Raw genomic sequence first — 26,531 nt, forward strand, 5'->3', positions numbered from 1 at the left:
AAAGTGACGGGTAAGAAGTGGATTTGTTTAGAGACACATGCAGAATATGATCCATCTCAAAAGGAGACAGTGGTAATGGCAGGAACACAGTTCACAGAGCATAGGCCATCTCAGAAGGCGACAGTCCCCAAAATATGGGGTGAGTAGATTTTTTGGGCAGGGTAATTTCATAGGCTAATGAGTGGGAGGACAGGATTATTCCAACTGTTTTGGAGAGGGTGTGGAAATTTCCAGGAATTGGGCCACCACCCACTTTTTGGCCTTTTATGGTCAGCCTTGGAACCATCATAGCGCTGGTGGGAGTGTCATTTAGCTAATGTATTACAGTGAGTATATGGTGCAGCTCAAGGCCCACTAGAAGTCAAATCTTCTGCCATGTTGGACCTAGTTGGTTCTAACCAATTTTTGTCGGGTCTTCAACAGTTATGTCATTCTTTTAAAGACTGTGCCCTGCCCTCTTCCCTCCTGTTTCAATAAGACCTTTTTCTTCTTTGAGATCATCACACAGACTCATTCTTTCACTCACTTATTGATTAATTAATTTTTTCACAGCATTGTGGTTAAGAACATGGGCTGTAGAATTCAGCTGTCTAGCTATTCACTCCTATGTAACCAGCTACCCTGGCTGTGACCTTTAGGTCATAGGCTATTCTGCTCACAAATCAGGTTGTGTTCAGCGGGTCAGTTCTCAAGGGAATGCAGTCAGATGGTGGCAGCGGGTGGCACTGTCCAGGAGGAAAGTCTCTTCTACCCTTCTAGGTTCTTCTGGCTGGTCTAAGAATTAAGTTGACATGAGATTGATTCACCAGAGAAAGTCAAACAAGTTTAGTAAACTCTATTGTGGGAACAGGCCCTCTGTGTAAATTATATAAGGCAGTTTGTGTGTATGTGTGTGTGTTAGTCACTCAGTCATGTCCAGCTCTTTGCAACCCCACGGACTGTAACCTGCCAGGCTCCTCTGTCCATGGGATTCTCCAGGCAAGGATGCTGAAGTGGGTAACCAGTCCCTTCTCCAGGGGATCTTCCCGACCCAGGGATCAAATCTGAGTCTCCTCCATTACAGGTGGATTCTTTACCATCTGAGCCACCAGGAAAGCCAAGGTGGTTAAGTGGAAAGTCAAAATTTCTTCCTGAGTCTTTCCGGCTTCGATTGTTTTCAGCTCAAAATAATGCACATGCCAAAGAGACATTGTGAGCTGGCAAGTTTTGCTCCTCTGCAGGGTCATCTCAAAAGTGTCTTCCTTCTCATGTCTGGTGCCCAGGGTGGAAAGATGTCAAAGCTAGGCCTGGGACAGGACTTCCCTGGTGGCTCAGATGGTAAGGCGTCTGTCTACAATGTGAGAGACCTGGGTTCGATCCCTGGGTTGGGAAGATTCCCCGGAGAAGGAAATGGCAACCCACTCCAGTACTCTTGCCTTGAAAATCTCATGGACAGAGGAGCTTGGTGCAGGCTACTGTCCATGGGGTCGCAAAGAGTCGGGCACAACTGAGCGACTTTAGAGAGAGAGAGGCTTGGGACAGCTGGAACTCCTTGGGCATCAAGGCATCATTCTTATCATTCCCTCTCCCTCTGGCCTCTAATTTGGCCACCTGACAGCCTAAGAGAAACCAGCAGAAACTGGAAGTTTCACAATGTTGTTAGTTCTGGTGCATTCTAGTCTGAATTGACCACAGAGGTCCAATCAGATTCAAAGGGGAGAGGAATTAGACTTTTGTTAGGAGGAGTGTTGAAGGATTTACAGACATCTTGTAAAACCATTATACTGGGGCCACCCTGCCTTGCTTAGTCCAGACCCCAGCTCTGCCTCTTAATAGCTGTGTGGCTAAGGCAAATTTTTGAATCCTTAGAGCAACCTCAGTGAAGATTATGTGTGGAGTTTTCAGCAAAGTGCATGACACATAAAAAGTGCTCAAGAAACATTAACTGTTTTTATTGATTGAGAATGCTCCAGTCAGCGAGATGCATTCATTAAAGAGGGGGTTCTGGTACAATTTCTTTCTGGTTGTGCCTCCACTGGCTGGGACTTCCATTCCCAGACTTTCATCTCTAGTCCTCAGCTTCTTGCCTATAGGATGGAGGTAATTCCAGTAACTGCCTCAACAGGTTGTTGTGAGGTTGAAACCCAGGTGTCCTACAGGAAGCACTCAGCAAGGGCTGGTGCAGCAGACAGCGTGTGCATGGGGACATGGGGACAGTGTGGCGTGGGCCATGCACCAGGCGCTGGATGCTGACATGCAATAGAGACATGGCTCCTGCCCCGGGGAGCGTGCGGCCCAGCCTCCTGGCACACAGCAAACAATCCGTTAGGGCCTTTCCCAGGACAAGTGCTCATACTGCTACTATTACTGCTACTATGATCTGTCCCACTCACGGAACTTCTCAGTCTAATGTGTGGGTTTTCTGCTCCAAACAATTCTTCTATTGTCTGTGGATACCAGTTGCATGTCCTACAATTTAATTTGGTTCTAACACTACGTAGGGCTTCCCTGGTGGCTCAAGAGGTAAAGAAGCTCCCTGCCATGCAGGAGACTTGCAGGAAAAGCAAGTTCACTTCCTGGCTTGGGAAGATCCCCTGGAGAAGGGCATGGCAACCCATCCAGTATTCTTGCTTGGGAAATTTCATGGACGGTGGAGCCTGGTGGGCTGCAGTCCATGGGGTTGCAAAAGAGTCGGATACAACTGAATGACTAAACAACAATGACAACAACAAGGGTTAGCACAGACTCCACAGGTTAAGGGCTCCGTCCCACAGACATCAATCATCAGACCCACTTCAGACATCAATCAGAAGAACTGGGTCCCCAGTTATCTATACTTCTCTCCGACGTGGCTGCAAAACTGGAGTTCCCACAACCCCCTGCTAATTTGCCAGAATCGCCTGTAGAGTCAAGGAACACATTATTTACTGTCTCCAGTTTATTATAAAGATCGTTATAAAAGATACAGAGGGACAGAGGATGAGGCAGGGCATAGGGTGAGAACTGGAAGGGTCCTGAGCTCAGGAGCCTCTGTCCCGTGCAGTTGGGGTGCACCATCTTCCCTGAAGTGTTCACCAGGAATCTCACTGAACCTGACTGTTTAGGGGTTTTATGGAGGTTCCATTGTGTGTAGACATGATTGATGTTCTTATTGCCCACTGTGGGTTAACTCAAGCTCCAGGCCCTCCCTTCCCCTGAAGTTGGGGGGTTGGGCTGAAAGTTCCAACCATCTAATCACCTGGTTGTTTCCTTAATAACCAGCCCCCATCCTGAAACTGAGAGCTAACCGAGAGTCACCGCTCTAGCTGAAACTCAGGTGTGGTTTGTTATGAACAACAAAAGAATACTCCTTTTACCCCTATCACTTAGGAAGCTGCAAGAGTTTCAGGAGCTCTGTGCCAGGAACTGGGGCTGAAAACCAAATAAATATTTCTTAGTATATCATAATATCCCAGCTGCTGTCACTTCGCAAGGTTACTTCCTAGTTACATCTCCAGGTGGAGTGTCTCCAATGTGATGCCTTCCTAGGGACTTTCCAGGGTAGTTCAGACACATGATCTTCATCTGGTATACTTTCGCTCCACCCCTATTTAAGGAGCCCTCTGTGTGGGGCACCCAGACTGTGAGTGGAGACCCTCTTGAATGCTTTACTCTGTGGCCTTCTTCCTAGGAGGGGTTCAAGTCCTGGATTTCCAAGCCACAGGACTCTGGCCACCAAGGCCCCCAAATGTCACTCAGCTGGTCGAGTTGAGGCCCATGGAGCCAGCTCAGAGCAAGGGTCTGCCTCTTTTTGGAGCTGTGGCCTCTTCCCCTGAACGCTTCTTGGACCTCCCCGGCCACTTCCCCACAGGGGGTGTGGTCTACGCTTCACTGTCATGGTGAGCAGGTTGGAGAGCCAAAGCTGGGCAGGAAGTCGGCCTTCTGAGGCTCCAGCATCCTTCTTCCCTCAGAGGAGACCCCTCTGACTCCTCGGCAGTGTCCTTGGCCCTCACCTTCTGGAGCACAAACCCTGGCTTACACCCACACCCTGCTCCTGTTACCAAACTGAACTTGAGTCCACTCAGTTTACTGATGCTGGTAGTTGTGAAAGGCAGCTTGTGCTCCAAAGACCTGCCTTCCCCACTTGCTTTGGAAGGGTGTTTAAAGGCAGCCATTTGGAGTAAGGGTTGCAGCTTGTGGAACTTTCTTCTGTTTGGTAGTTAGTGAGGTAACATGAAAATACTTTGGAAATCTTAAAGTCAGCCTTCTGGTTCCAACCAGTCTGCATGTAGTCATCATCCTCCACTTGGGTGGAGGCCTTAGTTTCTGTAGAACAACTCAAACATATGGGTCAGATAATTATATATATCCTGTGAAGAGGAACTAGGACTCTCTTTTTTTAAAAGATCAGTTCAGTTCAATTGCTCAGTTGTGTCCGACTCTTTGTGATCCATGGACTGCAGAACGCCAGGTCTCCCTGTCCATCACCAACTCTCGGAGCTTGCTCAAACTCAAGTCCACTGAGTCGGTGATGCCACACAACCATCTCATCCTCTGTCATCCCCTTTTCTTCCTGCCCGCAATCTTTGACAGCATCAGAGTCTTTTCACATGAGTCAGTTCTTCGCATCAGGTGACCAAAGTATTGTAGTTTCAGCTTCATCATCACTCCTTCCAATGAACAGTCAGGACTGATTTCCTTTAGGATAGACTGGTTGGATCTCCTTGCAGTCCAAGGGACTCTCAAGACACTTCTCCAACACTACAGTTCAAAAACATCAAGCGTCTTTTAATTTCATGGTTGCAGTCACAATCTGCAGTGATTTTGGAGCCCAAAAAGAGAAAGTCTGCCACTGTTTCCACTGTTTCCCCATCTATTTGCCATGAAGTGATGGGACCAGATGCCATGATCTTAGTTTTCTGAATGTTGACTTTTAAGCCAACTTTTTCACTCTCCTCTTTCACTTTCTCAAGAGGCTCTTTAGTTCTTCGCTTTCTGCCATAAGGGTGATATCATCTGCATATCTCATATTAATATTGATGTTTCTCCCAGCAGTCTTGATTCCAGCTTGTGCTTCATCCAGCCCAGCATTTTGCATGATGTATTCTGCATATAAGTTAAACAAGCAGGGTGACAATATACAGCCTTGATGTACTCCTTTCCTGATTTGGAACCAGTCTGTTGTTCCATGTCTGGTTCTAAGTGTTGCTTCTTGACCTGCATATAGATTTCTCAGTATGCAGGTAAGGTGGTCTGGTATTCCCATCTCTTTAAGAATTTTCCACAGTTTGTTGTGATCCACACAGATATTTAAATATATAAATAAAGGTATAAATAAAGATATTTATCTTTATTTTGGCTGTGCTGCACAGCTCAAGGACACCCAGTTTCCTGACCAGGGGTCGGACCCAGGTCCTAGCAATTAAAGCGCTGGGGCCTAACCGCTGGACCACCAGGGAAGTCCCAGGGCTCTGCTTTATTGATGAACTATTGTTTAAACTATCATTACTTTTCTTGCTTGACTTCTTTTCCTTCGTTTCTGAGTTCTTTCATTTCCCTAATTGGTAACTTCTTGAGTCTGCTCTTTAGAACTCTAAGAAGCCCTCGGAGAATAAAGTCTTTTTCTACAAAAATAGAAACTGGGCACATAGTGGGGCTATTATACCCAAGAAGATCCTGTTCAGCTTCAGTTTTTACTTCTCTTTGCCATTCTTCTGTACTGAAGGGAACGAGGGCGGGACAAGAAAGGGAACAAAGTTTTGGATAGAGAGGGTAATCATAAATTCAGCAGGGGGACTCAGTTTCATCCTTCCCCTAAAATTAACCTTCTTTTCCTAGCCTCTTCCTCAAAAAGCCTTTTTTCTACAATCCCCTCTGGGCATTCTCACTCCTCTCCTCCCTGACCTCACCTGCGCACGGTGACCGATAAAGTCACTATGCACCTGAAGGGTGTTAAATTTAAGAACTTGGTTTGATATCCAGTGGAAACTCCTTCCAGACTTTAACAACAAAAGTGTCAGAGTTTGGGCAGAGATCGGAACCAGGATGGACAAAGAGTCATCAGTTTTTATTTTTTTAATCTTGGCTACACTGGGTCATTACTGTGGCACGTAGGCTCTCTGGTTGTAGTGCTTGCGCTCCAGAGGTTATGGGTCTAGTTGCACTGTGGCATATGGGATCTTAGTTCCCTGACCAGGGATGGAACCTTTATCCTATGCATTGGGAGATGGATTCTTAACCACTGGATGCCAGGAAAGTACCAAGAGTCATCAGCTTTAAGAGGCGAGTTGGCTGTGGGAGGGACTGAGTGTCTGCAGAGAAGAGAAGGGGCCAGGCAAGAGCTGTGTCAGAGAGATGGAAAAGGAAGGGGGTTTCTACTAAGGAGAGTGATCATGGGAGAGAGGTCAGGGAGCCAAGCAAGGCTTAGGAAAAAAGACTCCTCAGCTCAGCAAGTGCAATGGGGGAAGGAAGGCATGGTTGAGCAGGAAGTGGAGACAGCTCGTGGAGATAGCACAGTGGAAGAGTTGAAAACAAGAGGAAAATGGTAACCAGGACATGGGACACTATAAAACCTCACTCCTGGAGTTTCATTAAAGGTCAGTTGTCCAGTGTCCTCAAACGTGACTATGGATCAGCATCATTCCAGGACTTGTGGTGTCTCTGGGGCAGGAGACTCAGGGTGGGACCCAAGAATTGCATCGCTAAGTGCCTGGTGATGCTGATGCTGGTTTGTGGAAGGGAGAGCCTTGATCTAGTCCAGCCTCCACTCCCCCACCCCAGGTGGATGGTTAATGCCTGCCATATGGCACTGCTGTACAGGGGCAGTGCTCACCATGAAAAAAGTCAGGTCTGTTTTCAAACCAAAATGCTTGATTATATTTACCAACATGAGAAACAGTTTCAACTTAACTCAGTCTTCAAATTAACTCAGACTTTCTAAGAAGCTCTCAAGGAACGGGAAGGGCCATGGAGGAGAAAGTCAAGCCATGCAATCTGCATTGATGAAATTTTCATAAAGTGTATTCATCCATGTTGTTGAATGTAAATGTAACATTCCATTCTAAGAATATACCACAATGTATTTTTCCTATTCTGTAGATAGGTCATGAGGTTTACATAGCTTCCATTTTGCTGGATAATGTCTTCTAAGGTGATTGTACCGATTTGCACCCACCACTGGCAATGTAGGAGGTTCCTCCTGTTGCTCTATATCCTTATCAACAGTTAGTGTAGTTGCTCTTTCATATGAGCCTGATCTGTTGGGTGACAGTATCATTATTTCATTGTGGTTCTAAGGGAAATATTAACGCAACTGTGTACTTTCTCATATCTATTGGTTGTTCTTTTGTTAAATGCCTATTCAAATCTCTTGCGCCTTTTTGTACCGGATTATATGATTTTTTCTTAATGAACTCTTAGGAGTTATTTTTATATTCTATATATGAGCCCTTTGCCAGTCACATGTACTGTGAATATCTTCCACTCAGTAGCTTATTTTTACTTTCTCCATGGTGTCTTTGATAAATAAGAGTTCTTGATTTTTTTGATCAGAATTTTTCATTGACCTACAACATGTATACAGAAAAGTACACAAATCATAACTGTTCAGCTTAGTAAATTATCAAAAAGTGAACACATTCTTGCAACCAGCACCTTGACCAAGAAACAGAATTTCCAGAACTCCAGAAGTCTCTTTCTCTCCACCGTAGCCAACCATTGTCCTAGCTTCTAACACAAAGGGATTCTTTTTGCCATGGGTTTTCTTAAGGGTAGTGCTTTTTGTGTCTGGATAAAGCAGATCATTGCTATCCTGCTATTTGTGGTTTTGCCTCTTGTCTTTGAATCTGCAGTCCACTTGGAGTTGTTCTGCACATTGCACGATTTTCATATATACATTGTCTCAGCATTAGTTACCCACTCCAGTGTTCCTGCCTGGAGAATCCCAGAGATGGGGGAGCCTGGTGGGCTGCTGTCTATGGGGTCACAGAGTCGGACACGACTGAAGCAACTTAGCAGCAGCAGCAGCAGCAGTATTAGTTACTGAAAATACTATTCCCTCTCCAATGATCTGCTGCTGCTGCTAAGTCACTTCAGTCGTGTTCGACTCTGTGCGACCCCATAGACGGCAGCCCACCAGGCTCCCCCGTCCCTGGGATTCTCCAGGCAAGAACACTGGAGTGGGTTGCCATTTCCTTCTCCAATGCATGAAAGTGAAAGTGAAGTTGCTCAGTCGTGTCTGACGCCTTGCGACCCATGGACTGCAGCCCACCAGGCTCCTCCATCCATGGGATTTTCCTTGCAAGAGTACTGTAATGGGGTGCCATTGCCTTCTCTGCCAATGATCTGCAGTGGTATTTAAAGTCAGGTGTCTGTAAGTGTGTGTGTGTTTCTGGAGTCTCCACTCTGTTCCATTTATTCATTTGTCCATTTTTATACTGGTACTTCACTTTTTCTTTTTAAAAAATTTTTGACTGTACCACATGGCGCATGGGATCTTAGTTCCCCCATCAGGGATCAAACCTGAAGGCCCTGCATCGCAAGACCAGAATCCTAAACACCAGAGTCCTAGTACTTCACTTCTGAATTACCGTATTTTTCTAGCAAATCCTGATATCTGGTAGAACAAATCCTCCCACCCTTTTTTCCTTCAAGAAGAACTGTTATCGGAACTTTGAATTTCCTAATAATCTCTTTGTCAAGTTCCACAAGAAAACCAAATGGGATTTTGATTATAATTGCATTGAGTCTATAGTTTAATATGGAGTAATTAATATCTTTGGGCTTCCCGGGTGGCTCAGACAGTAAACAATCTGCCTGCAGTGTGGGAGATCCAGGTTTTATCCCTGAGTTGGGAAGATTCCCTAAAGAAGGGAATGGCAACCCACTCCAGTATTCTTGCCTAGAAAATTCCATGGACAGAGGAGCCTGCTGGGCTGCTGTCCATGGGATCTCAAAGAGTCAGACATAGCTGAGCAACTAACACGCACAGTTCAGTTCAGTTTAGTCACTCAGTCATGTCTGACTCTTTGCAAGCCCATGAGTCGCAGCACGCCAGGCCTCCCCGTCCGTCACCAACTCCCGGAGTCTACCCAAGCTCATGTCCATTGAGTCGGTGATGCCATCCAACCATCTCATCCTCTGTCGTCCCCTTCTTCTCCTGCCCTCAATCTTTCCCAGCATCAGGGACTCATTTCAAATGAGTCAGCTCTTTGCATCAGGTGGCCAAAGTATTGGAGTTTCAGCTTCAACATCAGTCCTTCCAATGAACACGCAGGACTGATTTCCTTTAGGATGGACTGGTTGGATCTCCTTGCAGTCCAAGGGATTCTCAAGAGTCTTCTCCAGCACCACAGTTCAAAAGCATCAATTCTTTAGCGCTCAGCTTTCTTTATAGTCCAACTCTCACATCCATACATGGCCAGTGGAAAAACCATAGCCTTGACTAGATGGACCTTTGTTGGCAAAGTAAACACACAAACACACAATTAATATCTTTATAATATTGAATCTTCCAATTCAGGAAAATTATTTTTCCTTTACTTAGGTCTTCTTTCATTTCTCTCAGTACTTCATAGCTTTCTTTATAGAAGACATTCAGATATTTTGTTAAATTTATTTCTATGTACCTATTCCTAAATATTTTTAAAAAATATTTATTTATTTGGCTGTGCCAGATTTTAGTTGCAGCATGCGGGATCTTCAATCTTCTTAAACCTGAAAAACCCACATCAGTGTTCTGGAGCCAAGACATGAATGCCTAGTTGACTTCACTAGACTATTTTCTTTCTAACTCTTATAGGGCTTAGTCCTACCAAAAACACAAAATTGTTCACGGAAGGAAAAAGGCCAGTAATTTGGAAGAATTTCTCAAAAATCAGGTTGGGAAGGGTGACAAAATGGAGCACTCAGGAGAACTTGGGGATGGAGTGTTAGCCTTGGGCTGCTGGGCCGATCAATGGCCAAGATGACCTTCACTGCCCTGGGACCAAGGGAGGCAGAGTTGTTGGTCCCATTCAAGCCTGGGGGTGCAAGTCCCTGAACACAGCTCTGGAGCCTCCTGAATACACAGATAGTTTCCAACAGCCCAGGATCCTTGACACCTGCCCTGCCCTCCCGTATGGGCAACACCTCATAGCCTTGAATTCACCCTCCCAGGCTTTATTAACTTTCTCTCTAAAGAATGACTGGAGCTACAGAGGGCAAGGCAGGCCCTGGGGACAGAGAGACAGAGAGACAGAGTAGCAGGCACCAAGCAAGCTGATATATTTTACCTGGAAATTGTCCAGCCACTGGTCAAACAGTGTACTCATTATCTGAAAACCAGGGCACAGGGAAGTGGGTCCAAAGAGGGTGATGGCTCTACTATTTCTGCCCTTTGGCTTTGGGACGACCGGGCATTACAGGCTATGTGGTGCTCTATAGAAAGGGGACACGGGAAAGGGGATAAGGGCTCAAGGGAGGGTGAAGAGCTCTAGCCCTGGGCTGTTTCAGTGTCTCAGGGGTAAAGGAGATCCAGAGGACAAGATATTAAACAGCCCTGCTTCCCACGGTGATACTGGGAGCACATGGTCTGGTACAGGGGTCTAGGTGCTGGGAGGGGGGACCCCGGGCAGACTGCTGGCAGACCCTTCCTCATGTTGCAGTTCCCTCAGGAGAGAAAGGCCAGCAGTCAGCCCTGAGGAGGGGGCCTCTGCCTCACACTGGCCATTCCACTCTACCTGGAGCCTGGAATAAGAAAAGACTGGCTGTCAGAGCAGTGATCTTTCATGGGCCCTGACCTGAGCCATCAGTTGAAAGCACAGGAAAATAAAAAGGTCAGCTTGTGACCCAATTAATCTGGGAGGGGAAAAGCAAAAATAAAAAGTGGGAATTCCCTGGCAGTCCAGTGGTTAGGACTCAGTGCTTTCACTGCTGTGGGCCGGGGTTCAATTCCTGGCTGGGGAACTAGGATTCCACAAGCCATGTGGTATAACAGACCAAAAAAAAGCAGTGTGTATGTGTTCATTTGTGTTCATGCTTAAGAGCACAGAAAATAGCCATGAAATCCCACCAGTAATAACTAAAATGCTCTCATTCTATCTGCTCAGTCAAAAAACCCCAAATCTCTTATGGTAAGATTGCAAGTATTAGCAAACCTACCGGGAGAGGTTTGGGGAAATTGGTGAGCCCATCCAATGTCCTGACCCACCAGATCCTGTTAGGATCTCTGATCCTCCTTCCCTGCCCTCAGCTAAAGTCCCTGGCCCTCCCAGTCCTCATTCCCTGAGACCCAAACTCCCACCGCCACCCTAAGTTTCTCCCAGCTCAGACCACTGTGGGTCGGCATGCCCCAGTCCTGCAACCACTGGTCAGGGCCCAGAGGCCCCAGGGGCATCAGGCTGGCCTCCAGACAATGCCTTCCTCTCAGAAGGCCCTGTCCAGATGCTACCTGATGCTCTCAAAGACATCTTTTACCTGTCAGCGGAATAGCATTCATTAATATGCCTGACAGATACAGGTGTTTGGTTTTTCCCATTTAAGAGGTTTTTAAAATACTAAATAGTTTAAAATATTAAGATTAAATTTAAATAAATATTAAAATCTAAAAAAATCATTTCACAGAAGCATAACATACACAATCCAGCTCATCCACTCATACAAGCATAGATTAAACACCCACCCTGGCCTTCCAGGTAGCGCTAGTGGTAAAGAATCTGCCTGCCAATGCAGGAGACCTAAGAGATGCAGTTTCGATCCCTGGATCAGGAAGATCCCCTGGAGGAAAGCATGACAACCCACTCCAGTATTCTTGCCTGGAGAATCCCACAGACAGAGAAGCCTGGCCAGCTACAGTCCATGGAGTCACAAAGAGTCGGACACGACTGAAGAGACTTAGCACACACACATGTGACCCAGGAAAGACAGTTAAGGTAGACACAGTCCCAGCCTTCATGGAGAAAGCTTAGGCACCCAACACATCAGGAGGTAGTAAGAAAACCCTCATGGAATTTGAATCACCACCTCACTGCTGCTCTACTCAGGGTCCCCATGGAAGGCATCTGGAGCTGTATACCCACCCAGTGGAAGGCGACTTAACCAGCTGTCTTTGCCCCTCTGCAGGCCCTGCCATCCCAGTGGGCGTGGACGTGCAGGTGGAGAGCCTGGACAGCATCTCCGAGGTGGACATGGTACGCGGGGCCCTTGGTGGGCAGCTCTAGTGTGGGATGCCAGGGCTGCTGTCCTGCGGCAGCCTGTGGTGGGTGGGGCCACGCTGGTACTGGCTGTGCCTGGGGGCGGGGCCACAGCTGGAGGGGATAAAACTGGCACTTGGAGGTTGACCCAGGTGCAGGGAAATCTACAGCCGGGGTTCTCTAGCTTCATGGGTCAAAATAACTTGAGAGGGTGCTCTGTCGCTCAGTCGTGTCTGATTCTTTGTGGCCCTCTGGACTGTAGCCCATCAGACTTCTCATGGAATTCTCCAGGCAGGAATACTGGAGTGGGTTGCTATTTCCTTCTCCTGGGGATCTTCCCGACCCAGGGATTGAACCCCAGACTCTTGCCTCTCCTACACTGGCAGGCAGGTTCTTGCCCAACTTGCGCTGTCTGGGAAGCCCCGGCCTGGGAGGGGATGTTGATTAAATGCAGATCCTAGGCCCCGTGCCAGACTTGCAGATTCAGTCTCTGGGAGTGAGAGCCAGCACTTTTTGTTCTGAAGACACCCCTCAAGTAATGTGAGTGGTCAGACGAGCCACACTTGGAGGAGCACAGGAGGTGGGCGCGTTCACCTGGAAGTCCTGCAGGTCTCTGATCACCAGTGCCCGCCTCTCACTCTACGGTGGTGTCCAGCAGGATTGGGGGGTCACCAGAACCTCTTTGAAGAAGTCTCATTTCAGCTGAGACCTGATAGCTGTGGAGAGGGCACAGCAAGAGCCTGTCCGAGGTCTCTGAGGCAGAAGAAACCGGGAGTTTGCAAATAGAAAGACCAAAGAGGGAAGTGAAAGATTAAAGAAATGGGCTGGTTGGTGCTCACCTCTACAGGACTGGCCTGCAGGACAGGCAGGAGGGGTCTGGGTGTAGCTGATAGAGCAGAAATGGGCATCCACTCTGAGCCCAACATCACAGGCATCTTTCCAGCCTTCCTCCACCTACTCCCAGAAGACTCATCTGCATTTATATCTTAGCTCTGACTGCAGCATAAGGGCTTCACTCTTAGTTTAAGACACAACCACAGAGACACTTGGTAACAGAATAAGCTTTCAGGCTGAAATTATACTGCTGCCTATCTCTTCATCCATTCATTCCCTTCATTTTTTCCATCCTGCAAATATTTATTGAGCATCCACTTCTCCGCTCTTCCAGGCACTAAACTAGGGTCTGGAGATTCAGTGGTAGGCAGGACACAATTCTGCCTTCAAAGATCTTACAAGTCTAAGAAATCTTCCTAAATGGGACACTTGACTGTCCAGGTTTCTGGAAGTGTCTACTGAGTTGAGCTGAATGGTTAGCCAATAGGTAAGGAGCTGTGTGTGCACAGGTATTGGTGAGCATGTAGGGCTTTGGGGAAATCCTGCCTTGCTGGCTCCATGCCAGCCAGAGGGCATTACAGCTGCCATTTTTCCTTTGCAAGGCCTGAAGGAGGAGCTGTGCAGTCTCCTGGGCTCCAATCTCACAAGGCATGAGGAGGAGTCATTCTCTTTCCTGTGGCAGTGGTGGCTGTGGTGCGGCAGGACAGCAGACTGTCACCCAGACCCTGGAGGCTGAGCCTGAGGCATCCATCATGGCGGTGGAAGGGACAGTCAGGAAGGGAGTTTTGTAAGGCATCTCTGTCTGGTCTTACTCCTGCTCCATAGGACTTCACCATGACCTTGTACCTGCGGCATTACTGGAAGGATGAGCGGCTGGCTTTCCCCAGCGCCAGCAACAAGAGTATGACCTTCGATGGCCGGCTGGTGAAGAAGATCTGGGTCCCCGATGTGTTCTTTGTTCACTCCAAAAGGTCGTTCATCCATGACACCACCACAGACAACATCATGCTGAGAGTGTTCCCTGATGGGCAGGTGCTGTATAGCATGAGGTAACTGTCCCCGGGGTCATGGTCTCTGTCTAGAGTCATTCTAATACGTGTGGACAATGCCAGGGAAAGTTTGGCTGATTTACCACCGTATCGTCAGAGCTAAACTGTGTTTTTCATGGTAGGTGAGGAAACGGTATTTGTGGAATGAATTACCTATTCAATTTTGGGTTAAAAAACCACCACAAAGAAAAAAACAACCCTCTGTTAAAAAAATGTGTGGTCTGTCCATTTAGCCCTGGAGAGTTTGCCCCTGTGGTTGGGTCTATGGAATACATGGGAAGGTCTGAACCTTCTGATAACAGAACTCTCTAAAGATGAAATGGCCACCATAGTAGGTGGTAACTTCCCCATCACTGGGGATCTTAAGCTTGGGTTAGGAAACTAACTGAGCCTGAATGAACTGAAGGAGACAATGACCTTCTTTACACCCTCCACCTCTGACAGCCTATGCTTCTATCAAACATATGATCAATGTTTATGAATAATAAACATTAGAAAAATAGCAATAGCTACTGCTTAATAGGTGCTACCGTAGAATGTCTTCTGGGCTGACTTGAGTGATTATAGTCTTATCTCCCACCTTCCTGGCCTGCCTGTACAGTTTGCCAGAATCTGATGCTAATAACCTTGAGTAAGGGCTGCGGAGGCATAACCTCCGGGCATCTCTGGGGAAGGTGGCTCTCTGGATAAGAACAATTCCCTGGGGGAGGTGCTGGTGTGGGTCATTCACAGCCAACACCCTCAGGAGCTGGCATCTGGGCAGAGCAAATACCACCATCTACAGAAGACAAAACTCTAAAAGTTAACTTAGAGGGACTCAGTGGTTAAGACTCAGTGCCTCCAAAGCAGGGGACACAGGTTCAATCCCTGGCTGGGGAAATAAGGTCCAGTGTGCCACATGGTGCTCCGAAAAAAAAAAAAAAAGTTAATTTAGAGACCTGGGTTTCCAAGCTTGTGGAAGGAGGCAGCTGCTCCTGGCCACGTCTATGTCCTCCTTACTATGGGTAAACAAGCGAGTCAGTAGGTCACTGAATGAGCCGAATGTTTGTTTGGATTCTAGGATTACGGTCACTGCCATGTGCAACATGGATTTCAGCCACTTTCCCCTGGATTCTCAGACCTGTTCTTTGGAGCTGGAAAGCTGTAAGTATCTGTATTCGTAATGACAGACCTTTGCCTTCTTCCCTCCCTGTGCCATTTTAGTAACTCTGAGACTGAGTATCGCCTGCCAGAGATAAGACCTATTTACTCCCAGGCCCTGTTGCTCCACCTTGCCTCAGAAGACAAGGAGTCAAATTAACTTCTTTTCCTCTCCCCAAAGATGCATATACAGATGAAGATCTGATGCTGTATTGGAAGAATGGGGACGAATCCCTGAAAACGGATGAAAAGATCTCCCTATCTCAGTTTCTGATTCAGAAATTCCACACCACTTCCAGACTGGCCTTCTACAGCAGCACAGGTAGCTAACTTCTGCCACAGTTGGGCTCACATGTGGAAGAAAACGCACTAGAATTCTTCTTTGGCCCCCTTCCGATGAAAAGAATTTTTAAATTATTTTAATAATGCATAGTGCAACAAAACAAAAATAGCACTTAAATGCAGAGGATTTAAAAGTTGCTGTCCTCTGAAATCCCATGGCTGGAGGCACTCATTCTGAACAATTCAGCAAATATCCTTGCAGACATCCTGATTAATTATGTCATTTTACAAAATTATGTAATTTTACAAAATTGTTGTTGTTGTTTAGTCACTAAGTAATATCTGACTTTTTTGAGACCCCATGGACTAGCCTGCCTGCCTTCTCTGCCCTTGGGATTTCCCAGGCAAGGCTACTGGAGTGGGTTGACATTTTCTTCTCCAGACCATCGTTCCAACCCAGGGATAGAACTGGTGTCTCCTTCTTGGCAGGCGGATTCTCTACCACTGAGCCACCTGGAAAGCCCTTAGAAAAATTACAAAAGTGTAATTTTACAAAAGTCAGGTTTTACACACGATTCTGTAAACTGATTCATCTGACTTAACGATATAGATGGATAGCTTTCCAGGGAAATGTATTTACAACCTATATTCAGAGATATAGATTCATTTCTCATGTGTAGTGGGACCTCTTCTTGGACCCTGGGTCCATATTTGAAGTTTTGAGAGTGTCCATTTGTGAGCTCTTCTCTGATCTCACCATCAGCCCTTGTAAATAGTTGCCCAGGGGCATCCTAACAAAGTACCACAAACTGGATACTTGAAACAATAGGAGTGTGTTCACTCCCAGTGCTGAGGCTGGAAGCCTGAGCACTCTGCTCCTCCTGAAGGCTCTGGGAAGGAATCCTTCCCTGCCTCCTATCAGCTGCTGGTGGTTGTAGCATCACTTCAACCTCAGCCCTTATTGTCATGTGGCTCCCTGTGTCTCTGGTGTGTCCATGGTATGTCTGACTCTTTGCAACCCCGTGGACTGTAGCCCACCAAGCTCCTCTACCCATGGAATTCTCCAGGCAAGAATACTGGCATGGGTAGCCATTGCCTTCTCTAGGAGATCTTCCCAACCTGGGGACTGAACCCAGGCCTCCTGCATTGCAGGCAGAGCGTTACCATCTGACCCACCAGGGAAGCCCGTGTTTTTGTGCATCTATGTTCAAACTTCCCTCTTCTCTAAGGACCCCTGCCATTGGGTTATGGGCCACCCTAACTCAAAGAGACCTCACCTTACACTGAAGATCTGATTTCTCAGTAAGGTCACATTCACAGGTGGTGGGAGTTAGGACTTCAATGTACCTTTATACAATATACAGCTCTGCAGTAGCCACAGGTCCATAGAGGACTTCTCACTTCCTTACCCTTCCTGTCCCAGTGCTGAGAAGCTCAGGCGCAGGTGTGGGAAGATTTTGTGCTACTGTCTGCTCCTGCATGGCCACTATCTCCCCGTTTACCTGCCCCCAGCCCCACCCTTCTGTCCACAACATACAACAGTGGAGAAGAGCGAGCCCCAGCCAAGGGTGTCAGTACAGCCCGTGCCAGCTTCCCTTTATGTCCATGGTGCTCACCTTCATCCCTCTCTTCTCTTCTGCTCTGATGTGTATTTGGCACACAATCTTCTTTTCCCAGCTCTTCTTGGCAAGTTTAAATAAACTCTTTTCTAAAACCTTTTTTTTTGAAACAAATTATTTATTTTTTGGCTGCACCAAGCAGCATGAGGGATCAACCAGGGGTAGAACTTGTGCCCCCTGGAATGGAAGTGTGCAGTCTTAACCACTGGGCTGCCAGGGAAGCCCCTAAAGCCATTTTAAAGAATTTCTTTTTCATTATGTGCTGCTGTTTTGAGCGTTTTATATGAATTAACTACTGTCTACCCAATGAATCTATGGTGTAGATAATATTGATATTCTCCCCAGTTTATAGACCAGAAAACTGAGCCTCAGAGGGATTAGATTTTAGAAAGGAAGCTTATTGTACTAAGGCAACCAATCACGAACTTTTAACTTTCTGCTGAAGATGAATATGATGATGGGGAAAGAAGGGCTCCCAGGAAAGGAGTTTGTTTTTGCCTCTGTGATGGGATCTCACTGGCTTCTTCCTGTGTCCTGCAGGCTGGTACAACCGTCTGTACATCAACTTCACGCTGCGTCGCCACATCTTCTTCTTCTTGCTGCAAACCTACTTTCCCGCCACCCTGATGGTCATGCTGTCCTGGGTGTCCTTCTGGATCGACCGCAGAGCCGTGCCCGCCAGAGTCTCACTGGGTAAAAGCACTTGATAAGGTGTGGCAGGGTGGGTTTTTGTTTTTTGTTTTTTTCAACCAGTAGAGAAGAAAAAATCACCATCTAGGGTTCTTAAGTGATGGTCTGTCTGAGTCAGAGGAGCGAACTTTCCTCCTACTTCTTGCTTTCCAGTTCCACGCTGCCCTCAGTTTCCCAGACCATGTGGTGAAAACCTGAGGGAGCTCAAACCACACCACCTCTGCTCAAATCATTTCAGAAAGAGAGTACTTTCAGGAAGTCCACTTTCTGGATGTGGACTTCCACCACTGGCAGCGTCAGAGCTCAGTACTTTGATAAATGAGCAATTCGACAAATGCCCAAACTTACTCTGTAAATACAAAAACTTAGTTTGTTGGCTTTGTTTAGACAGAGTTTGGGAGCAGGGCCCATGTTTCATGATTTCTTGGAAGGAGGGGGGGCTGCATTCCCTGGAGTTGTGGCTTAGCCTTAGAAGCCCCTAAGTGTCAGAGTCAACACTTGCACCTCATCATTGTCAGTTTGGACAAAATCAGGTTGGGCCCTGAGACATGAGAGGGTTTGACCAGCAAGGCACAATGAGGAAGAAACTGGTGTGACAAGCTTTCTGGACTCAGATGAAGGCAGATGTGTTCTTTTCTTGAGGTTTGGGAAGGTTCCTTGAGAGGAGTTCTTTAGCCCCTGCTTTTAAATTTTTATTAAATTAAATTAAATTAATTAGTTTTAAATTTAAATTCAATTAGTTACATTTTTATTAAATTAAAAAAAATTACTTTTTATTGACGTATAGTCGATTTTCACAGTGACTGTTTTAAATTCCACATCTGAGCAGATCCTCTGGGATGTACCATGGATCTTGGCAGTCACATTACAGAGACCCCCCAGCTCCAAGGGGCTCAAAGTAAAAGGGGACACGCAGTGAGTGGCCCAGGAGGAGAACGGGGTGGCTGCTTTGGAGCAGACCCTCACACCTCTATGAGGTGGAAACCTGCCAGGGGCACTTCTGGTTGGATATAAGAGAGAGAGAATGAAAATGGGGCCGCCATGTACGCTTGTCAGAGGCTGAACTAAAGCTGGACATTGCAGGGATCACCACAGTGCTGACCATGTCCACCATCATCACGGGCGTGAACGCCTCCATGCCCCGCGTGTCCTACATCAAGGCCGTGGACATCTACCTCTGGGTCAGCTTCGTGTTCGTGTTCCTCTCGGTGCTGGAGTACGCGGCCGTCAACTACCTGACCACCGTGCAGGAGCGGAAGGAGCGGAAGCTGCAGGAGAAGGCGAGAGAGGTTTCATTCATTTCCTTGTTGGAGTCCATGCTGCTGGTTGGATGAGGACAGTGGGAGGGAGAATGTTTGTGCAAAAGGAGGAGGATCCATTTCAGAATATTCTAGCTTCTATCACAAGCGATCCCAGGAAGTAGCTCGTCTTTGGACTAGACTTGGGGTCTTGGTCTCAGCTCTGCCACTTCTCTTGGGCCTCAGTTTCCTCATCCGTTTTAAAAAAGTAAAACGGAATCCTCACCCCACCTACCTCCCAGGGTTACTGTTAAGGGTTACAACACCCTTGCAATAATGTATGGGAAAGTTACTTTGAAATTGTGTGGTTCTAGATGCACGTAAAGTCTCACTATCATTCCTGAACATGTCTAGGGAAAATGTCTCCATGGCCTTCGAGCAGACAAGAGGAAAGTTCTAAAATAAAAAACTCATGTATTTATCAGTTCTCTGGCCCATTGATCCTGAGACTTTAGCCTTTAGGTTCATTGGAAATACTGTGCTATCTACACAGCGCTGCACTACACTAAAGTGTACTATGAGATGGGATGCAAATGGGCAAATGGGCAATGCACGTGGGCAGAAAGGGAAAGTCTATTCTATTCACACACAGACTCTTATTAATCATGTTGAGAAATAAAATGCCAACTTGTTACCAAATCCTTACTAATCATTGCACTAATAAAAATGATGTTCATCTGAAAGATGTAGAGATTAGGGGACTGAAAAATCCTACATTGATGCATGTCTAGATGTCTGGGAGCTCCTCTGCATAAGAGAGCTTTACATTTTAGGCAAAGAGGATGTGTTGCATTTTCAAAAATAGTCTTTCAATTCCACAATATATCTGCTAAGTATTTTCAGGGTGTCTTTAAATATGCTAGAATGTTTAAGATACACATTCCAAGTTCTCTTCAGAAATTTTCTGCTTCAGCATTTGGGTATTTGTTCACATTTTCAATAATCTGTACGTTGATCATTATCCAATGCCTTTGATTCTACTTAAGCACTTGATTTATAATCTGTTAGGCTAAAGCTGAAACTCCAGTACTTTGGCCACCTCATGTGAAGAGTTGACTGATTGGAAAAGACTCTGATGCTGGGAGGGATTGGGGGCAGGAGGAGAAGGGGACGACAGAGGATGAGATGGCTGGATGGCATCACTGACTCTATGGACATGAGTCTGAGTGAACTCCGGGAGTTGGTGATGGACAGGGAGGCCTGGTGTGCTGTGATTCATGGGGTCGCAAAGAGTCGGACACGACTGAGCGACTGAACTGAACTGAACTGAACTGAACTGAGGCTTTCCTTGTGGAGAGCTTTTCAAAAAAAATAGCAAAGCCTTCCTCTAACAAATATGGACTTATGAACTATTAACCTCATATAACATGTTCTCAGGCAGATCATCAACCTATTACCATATGATAAGCCTGGTCTTGGGCAGTGATGATAGAACGCTATCTAAGGAGCAAAGAGGAAGTCATCAGTGGACAGACCATTGGTCCCAAGTCTAGTTCCCTGTCTATGGGAACAGAAATCCGGGCAGTAAGGACTTGCTCTCCACTGTTGTCAAACATGTGATTGAAAGGTTGAGAAGGTGTAGTTAGTTGCTGGAGGCTAGACAGGTGGGGAGACTTGAAATCTCTCTCTCACTGCTCCACAGAGAAATCACTATTCACGACTGTTAACATGGCCCCCAGGGGAGCTGAGGTTCCCAAAGAGGCCTGGATTCACCTTCTCAGCCTACTATAGATGAAGATTCCAGGCATACCCCATACCTATGGATTAAGATTCTCTGGAGCTGGCACCCTGGAATTGGCATTGCTGACAATTTCCCGAGCAATTCTGATGCCCACTAAAGTCTGGCTTCTGCTCTGCAGACGGCAAGTCTAACCAGAGCCTGCTAGATTCACCCAGGTTCAAAAGGGGGCTCTATGCTGCTTTGGGTTGAAGCTGGAAGGCAAAGCGTGGAGGCACGGGGTCTGCTCCACTGTATGTGCTCAAATTCTTTGGCTGATTGTCCAGACCTGCCCAATGTGCCAAGAGCCGCTTAATTTTTCTTAGAAATGAGCTGATGTGGGAAATAGAGATTTTCCATAATCTTGAGCATCACCTGATTCTAACTCAAAATCTTAAAAGTCTGTGTTTATTTTAGCAGACAGAATTTCAGCTTAGAGCAGGGAAAAGGAGTAAAGACCTGTGTCTTAAAAAAAGAAGTCCCCAGTGATAAAACAATGTCTCATAATGTTACCAAGTTTGGGTGTGATTATATCTAAATGCAAAGAATTGAATAGATGACCTCTTATTAACCCTTATCCTTAAAATCTATGTTAATTAATCTGGGAATGTATTAGTGTGCTACTTAATTATTATTGCTGATGGGACAAGACATAGAAATTATAATGAAACAATCATGCCTGATTAAAAAAATAGCTCTCCAAACTACAGATTTCTTCAAGTGTAAAAATAATTCAAGTAATTTTGATTTTTCTCATCTATTTTTTTATCCTAATGCCTCTTGGTATCCATCTGTATATTTCAAAATCCATGACAGTAGGAGACAGGGTGTAAAATGTTATTATTTTACTTTCCCAGATGGAAAAGGCACACTGAGAGCAGAGTTTGAAACATATTACAACCAACAGACTGAGAATAAACCCATGGTCAGTTGGCTAGCAACATACCTTTCTCCAGCATCAATCAAACACAAATCCTTTTTACTAGGGTATGTGAATCCTTGTTTAAATGTTTAATAATCTGTACATAGATTATTATCAAATACCTTTGGATTATATTTAAATACTTTTGGACTTTATACAGGAAAGTATTCTTTCCTGTATAGAGTCATTCAAAATACGGCAAAGCCTTCGTTCAACAAATATGGGCTCATGAGCCAAACGTTAACTGGTGCCAACTTTGCTGAGGAGGAGTTAAGTAGGAGGAGTTAAGTAAAACCATTTCCCTCCCTCCACCTTATAATTTCTCTGAACATTTTCATACTTGCAGAAGTGGTTGGAAAAATAGAATAATGTACATCCATACACCCTGCCCCTCCATCCAACATTGTTGACATTTTGCCATTTTTGTGTGAACTTTTTCTCATATAAACATATCTTTTGGTCAGTGCAGTTGAACCATTCAAAAGTACAGGGCAAAGGGCTGGTGGGAGAGGGGATAAATTAAGAGTTTGGGATGAACAGATATACACTACTGTATATAAAATAGATAAACAAAGACGTACTGTATAGCACAGGGAACTGTATTCAATAGCTTGTTATAACCTAGAATGGAAAAGACTCTGAAAAAGGTCTCATATATATCTATTTCTATCTGCATATGCATGCTGCTGCTGATCTGCATATGCATACTTATATATATAAAACTGAATCACTTTGTTCTATACCTGAAACTATACATTGTAAATCAATTATACTTAGAGGATTATCCAAGAAAAAATAAAATAAAACAATAAAAATACAATACAGGCAGGCACCATGACCCTTGAACCTTAAATGTAACCCTTTAAAATAAGGACAGTCTCCTACCTAATCATCTTTGTATTTATACACAGAGGTGGGGGCCCCTGGCTGGAACCAGAATATGTGGATTTGAAGTCCTAATTCTGATACCAGCTGTCTGATCCCAGGAGAGTTGTATAGCTTCTCTTGTTCTTAGTTTTTGCTTCTGTAACTGAGGGCATTTGGACTAGATAAGTGGTTCTTGGTAGAATAACCTGAGAGCCTTAAATCAATTAGTCTAGAGTGGAGCCTAGGTGTGCCCAGTTTAAAGCATTCCCAAGGTGATTCCAATATGCAGCTAGGGTAGAGAGTCATTGGACAAAGTAATCTCTGGAGATGTTGCTAGTTCTGCTTTCTGTGGTTCCGAATAGCTGTGGGCTAGTACTTTGGCCACCTCATGCGAACAGTTGACTCATTGGAAAAAACTCTGATGCTGGGAGGGATTGGGGGCAGGAGGAGAAGGGGATGACAGAGGATGAGATGGCTGGATGGCGTCACTGACTCAATGGATGTGAGTCTGAGTGAACTCCGGGAGTTGGTGATGGACAGGGAGGCCTGGCGTGCTGCAATTCATGGGGTCGCAAAGAGTCGGACATGACTGAGCGACTGAACTGAACTGAACGATATTCTCAGCCAGGCCTCTTCATCTGAATCTCTTCCAGGTCTAAACGTGCCTGACATCTCCCCTTGTGTTTGTTGCCCGCAGTTCCCATGCATGTGTGGAATGCTTCACTCAAGAACCATGATGCTAGATGGAAGCTACAGTGAGTCTGAGGCCAACAGCCTAGCTGGGTACCCAAGAAGCCATATTCTGCCAGAAGAAGAAAGACAAGACAAAATAGTGGTCCACCTGGCCCTGAGCAATGAATCCAGCTCCTCCAGGAAGAAGGGGCTTCTGAAGGGCCAGGTGGGTCTTCGCATCTTCCAGAACACCCATGCCATCGACAAATACTCCCGGTTGATATTCCCAGCTTCCTACATATTTTTCAACTTGATTTATTGGTCAGTGTTTGCCTAGGGACTCCGAGGCTGTGCCTGGCGAAGGTAACTTCTAAACCCTTAGACTGTCCTGCCTGATATGGACATCTATGGGGTCTGGCCGGCTGTCCCCTCACAGACAGAGCAGCAGCTTCTGGACCACCTTGAGCAGAATCCTGGCCCCTGGAGGACCCCAGGAGCCCTCCAGCTGCCCTTCCCCAGACCTCGTGGGCTTGCTCGTCTTTCCTGCTGTGCTGTGTCCCACTTCTTGCCTCTCTGGGACTGTCTTCTTCTGTTCTTGTGTGTGAACAGTTTCATGAGGGCCCCCTTCCAATAAAGAAAAGGCTCAAATGCCTTCCAGATAAATATTCGGAGACCCTTATAAGGCCTAGGATTCTGTTATAGAGGAAAGGGGAAAATGAAAGGCAAGCTTAGGGGCCTTCTTGACAGGAGACAGGAAATGAGGATTCAAAATGGAAATGAAAAAATCTGTAAACTCTACACCTGGATTAAGTGCCTATCTAGGAAAGAAGAAAAAGGAAAACTCAGATCCCAGACAGGAAATGATTTGACCTGAGTGAGTCTGGCAACTCCCATGATTTTGCAGTATTAAGGAACATCATTCTTTCATCCATCCATTCAGCCACTCATTAAGTATTGAATACCTAGCCTGTGCCAACGCTTATTTTTCTCAGCAATATGTGACAATATACACTGAATATTGCCTACCAGGGAGACTCTGCCCAAACTCATCAGGATGCAGAGTTTTTTGAGGGGGCTGGCCATCTGGATACAGCTGACTCCCTATATGGTTGACCTTATAGGTTCTCCCATTCCTCCAGAGGCTGAGTTGATAACCCTCAGCCCAAGACCCCATCATAAGTCAAACTGTTAGCCTAGACCATCTGGCATGGCTATAGGCCCCCAGGTGAACAAAGACCCTCCTATCAGGTAGGACAATTCAGGGGTCTAGAAGTTACCTCCCAAGAGCTGGAGGCCAAGGCCCAAATCTGTCTTTTGGTAATCCTGTACTACACAATAATCCTTGTCAATTCCTCATTGTTAATGTGGATAACTCTGCTTCCAGTCATTAGAAGATTCATGTAACAGACATTTAAAAACATCCCTACAGTAGATATTGGGCTCTCCTCGTGGCTCAAATGGTAAAGACTCTGCTTGCAATGCAGGAGACCTGGGTTTTATCTCTGGGTTGGAAAGATCCCCTGGAGAAGGGAATGGCAACCCACTCTAGTATTCTTGCCTGGAGAATTCCATGGACAGAGGAGCTTGATGGGCTATAGTCCATGGGGTCGCAAAGAATTGGACACAACCGAGTGTCTAACACTTTCACTTTTTTTCACTACACTAGACATAGTGGGGTCCAAAGTAAGAAGACATAATTATATTCTCACACAGCCCTCAGAGAAAGGACTGGTCAAGGATGTGATATATGACTATGTATACATTAAAAATGTTACACGCAACAAAAATGGTTCAATGTGTAATGGAAATTCTGAGGAAGGAATGATTTCCAGTGGAAGGCTGAATCCCGTGGAGATAACAGCTTCTGAGCTGTTCCCTGAAGGTTGGGGATCTGGAGAAGAAATGTTCATGCCAAGTGCACATGTAGAAAGTACATGCTAAACGTGGGCTTTCCAGTATGGTAGCCACTGGCCATGAATTTAAATTTAAGTTAATTAAAGTTTAAAAAAACCTGAGTTCTTGCCACACGGCTTTAGCCACATTTCAAGTACTCTACTCAATAGCCATATGTGGCCAGTGGCTGCTGTATTGGATAGTGCAGAGTTATAAAACATTTCCACAGTCACAGAAAGTCTTATTAGTGCTGCTGTGGATGGAAGGACTGGCCTGAGCAAAAAGCTTGAGAGAGGCAGAATAGTTTGGGATCACAGAGTGTAGAGTTTGTGGGGCAAGTCATCTTTTTTTTTTTGCTGGATCCTAGTTTGCAGGAAGAGGTGAGAGACGTGCTATTTCTGCAACACTCGAAGTCATGGCAGGTCCCCCAACCTCTCCCCACCCACCCATGCTGATGGAGACAGAGTCCCCTCCATGTAGTTGCCTGGCCCAAGACCAGTGGCTCTCCCAGCCTTGTAAACAAATGAAGAATGAAGGTGCATAAAGAAGGAAATTGCATGGTACAGGGCATCTGGAAATGTTCAGAAACGTTTACTCTCTGGAGACTCTCTAGGCCACACTGCTGCTCAGAGAATGATAATTACATCGTCGTTAAAAATACATCCTGTTGCTCTAGTTGTTGTATTTAATTTCAGCACTGCTTGACTTCTGACCACGTTGTCTTCATAAATGGAAGCTCTTATAGCATGGTGGCCTGTTCACACTTAACAAAAATAAAGATGTATTTTAACTAGCTTATATAGTGAACTGGCATTCATTCTATAGCAAACAGAATTGTAAACAGCATTTTATCATGAGCCAATAACACCTTCAGATTTAGCACAGTCTTATTGCAGTGTAATAATGTGACTCTACGTGAGAATGGTAGAGATTTAAATGAGGTAAAGAGGAGACAACTGTAGGAGTGGAGAACAGGAATTAAAGAAACGTTGAGAAGAGAATGATTCACTGTAGAGAGAGGACAGATGAGTGCACATAATTGTTATCAGAGATGCTTGAATGATGCTTGACTTCACTGAATCTAAGGCACCATCAAATGTAAGATGCCCCCATAATTTATGTACCACTGAGAGGAAAAAATGCTGCTAATTAAATTACAGCAGTCAACGATTATAGGATGAATCCCGACTTCACCAATGTTAAATTGTAAAACGCGTATGCTGGAATAAAAGAAATAGGTATTATACAAAAACTGATGGATCAGACACACTTCTTGGACACCAAGGAGACAACATTTATCGTGCACTTGTCTTCAAGGCCTTATGCCCAGGTGGGAGATGGGGTGGTGCCTGGGGTGGTAGCAGATGAAGAAATGAATGGGAAACTCCTTTTAGTCACTAAGAAACTTACACTGGGGAAT

At 45.7% G+C, this 26,531-nt stretch overlaps 1 protein-coding gene across 1 annotated transcript in view; it reads left to right on the forward strand.

Moving 5' to 3' along the window:
• Positions 1-25,739, forward strand: part of GABRR2 (gamma-aminobutyric acid type A receptor rho2 subunit) — a 41,757-nt gene extending 16,018 nt beyond the window's left edge. Inside the window, exons 3-9 of the mRNA XM_005684688.3 lie at positions 12,058-12,125; positions 13,788-14,011; positions 15,072-15,154; positions 15,333-15,473; positions 17,593-17,745; positions 18,826-19,022; positions 23,244-25,739. Of these exons, the coding sequence (XP_005684745.2) occupies positions 12,058-12,125; positions 13,788-14,011; positions 15,072-15,154; positions 15,333-15,473; positions 17,593-17,745; positions 18,826-19,022; positions 23,244-23,555 (1,178 nt within the window). The 3' untranslated portion in view covers positions 23,556-25,739. The remainder of the gene's footprint in view (positions 1-12,057; positions 12,126-13,787; positions 14,012-15,071; positions 15,155-15,332; positions 15,474-17,592; positions 17,746-18,825; positions 19,023-23,243) is intronic.

This window comes from Capra hircus, chromosome 9 (assembly GCF_001704415.2).
Source record: "Capra hircus breed San Clemente chromosome 9, ASM170441v1, whole genome shotgun sequence".
Lineage (NCBI taxonomy): Eukaryota > Metazoa > Chordata > Mammalia > Artiodactyla > Bovidae > Capra > Capra hircus.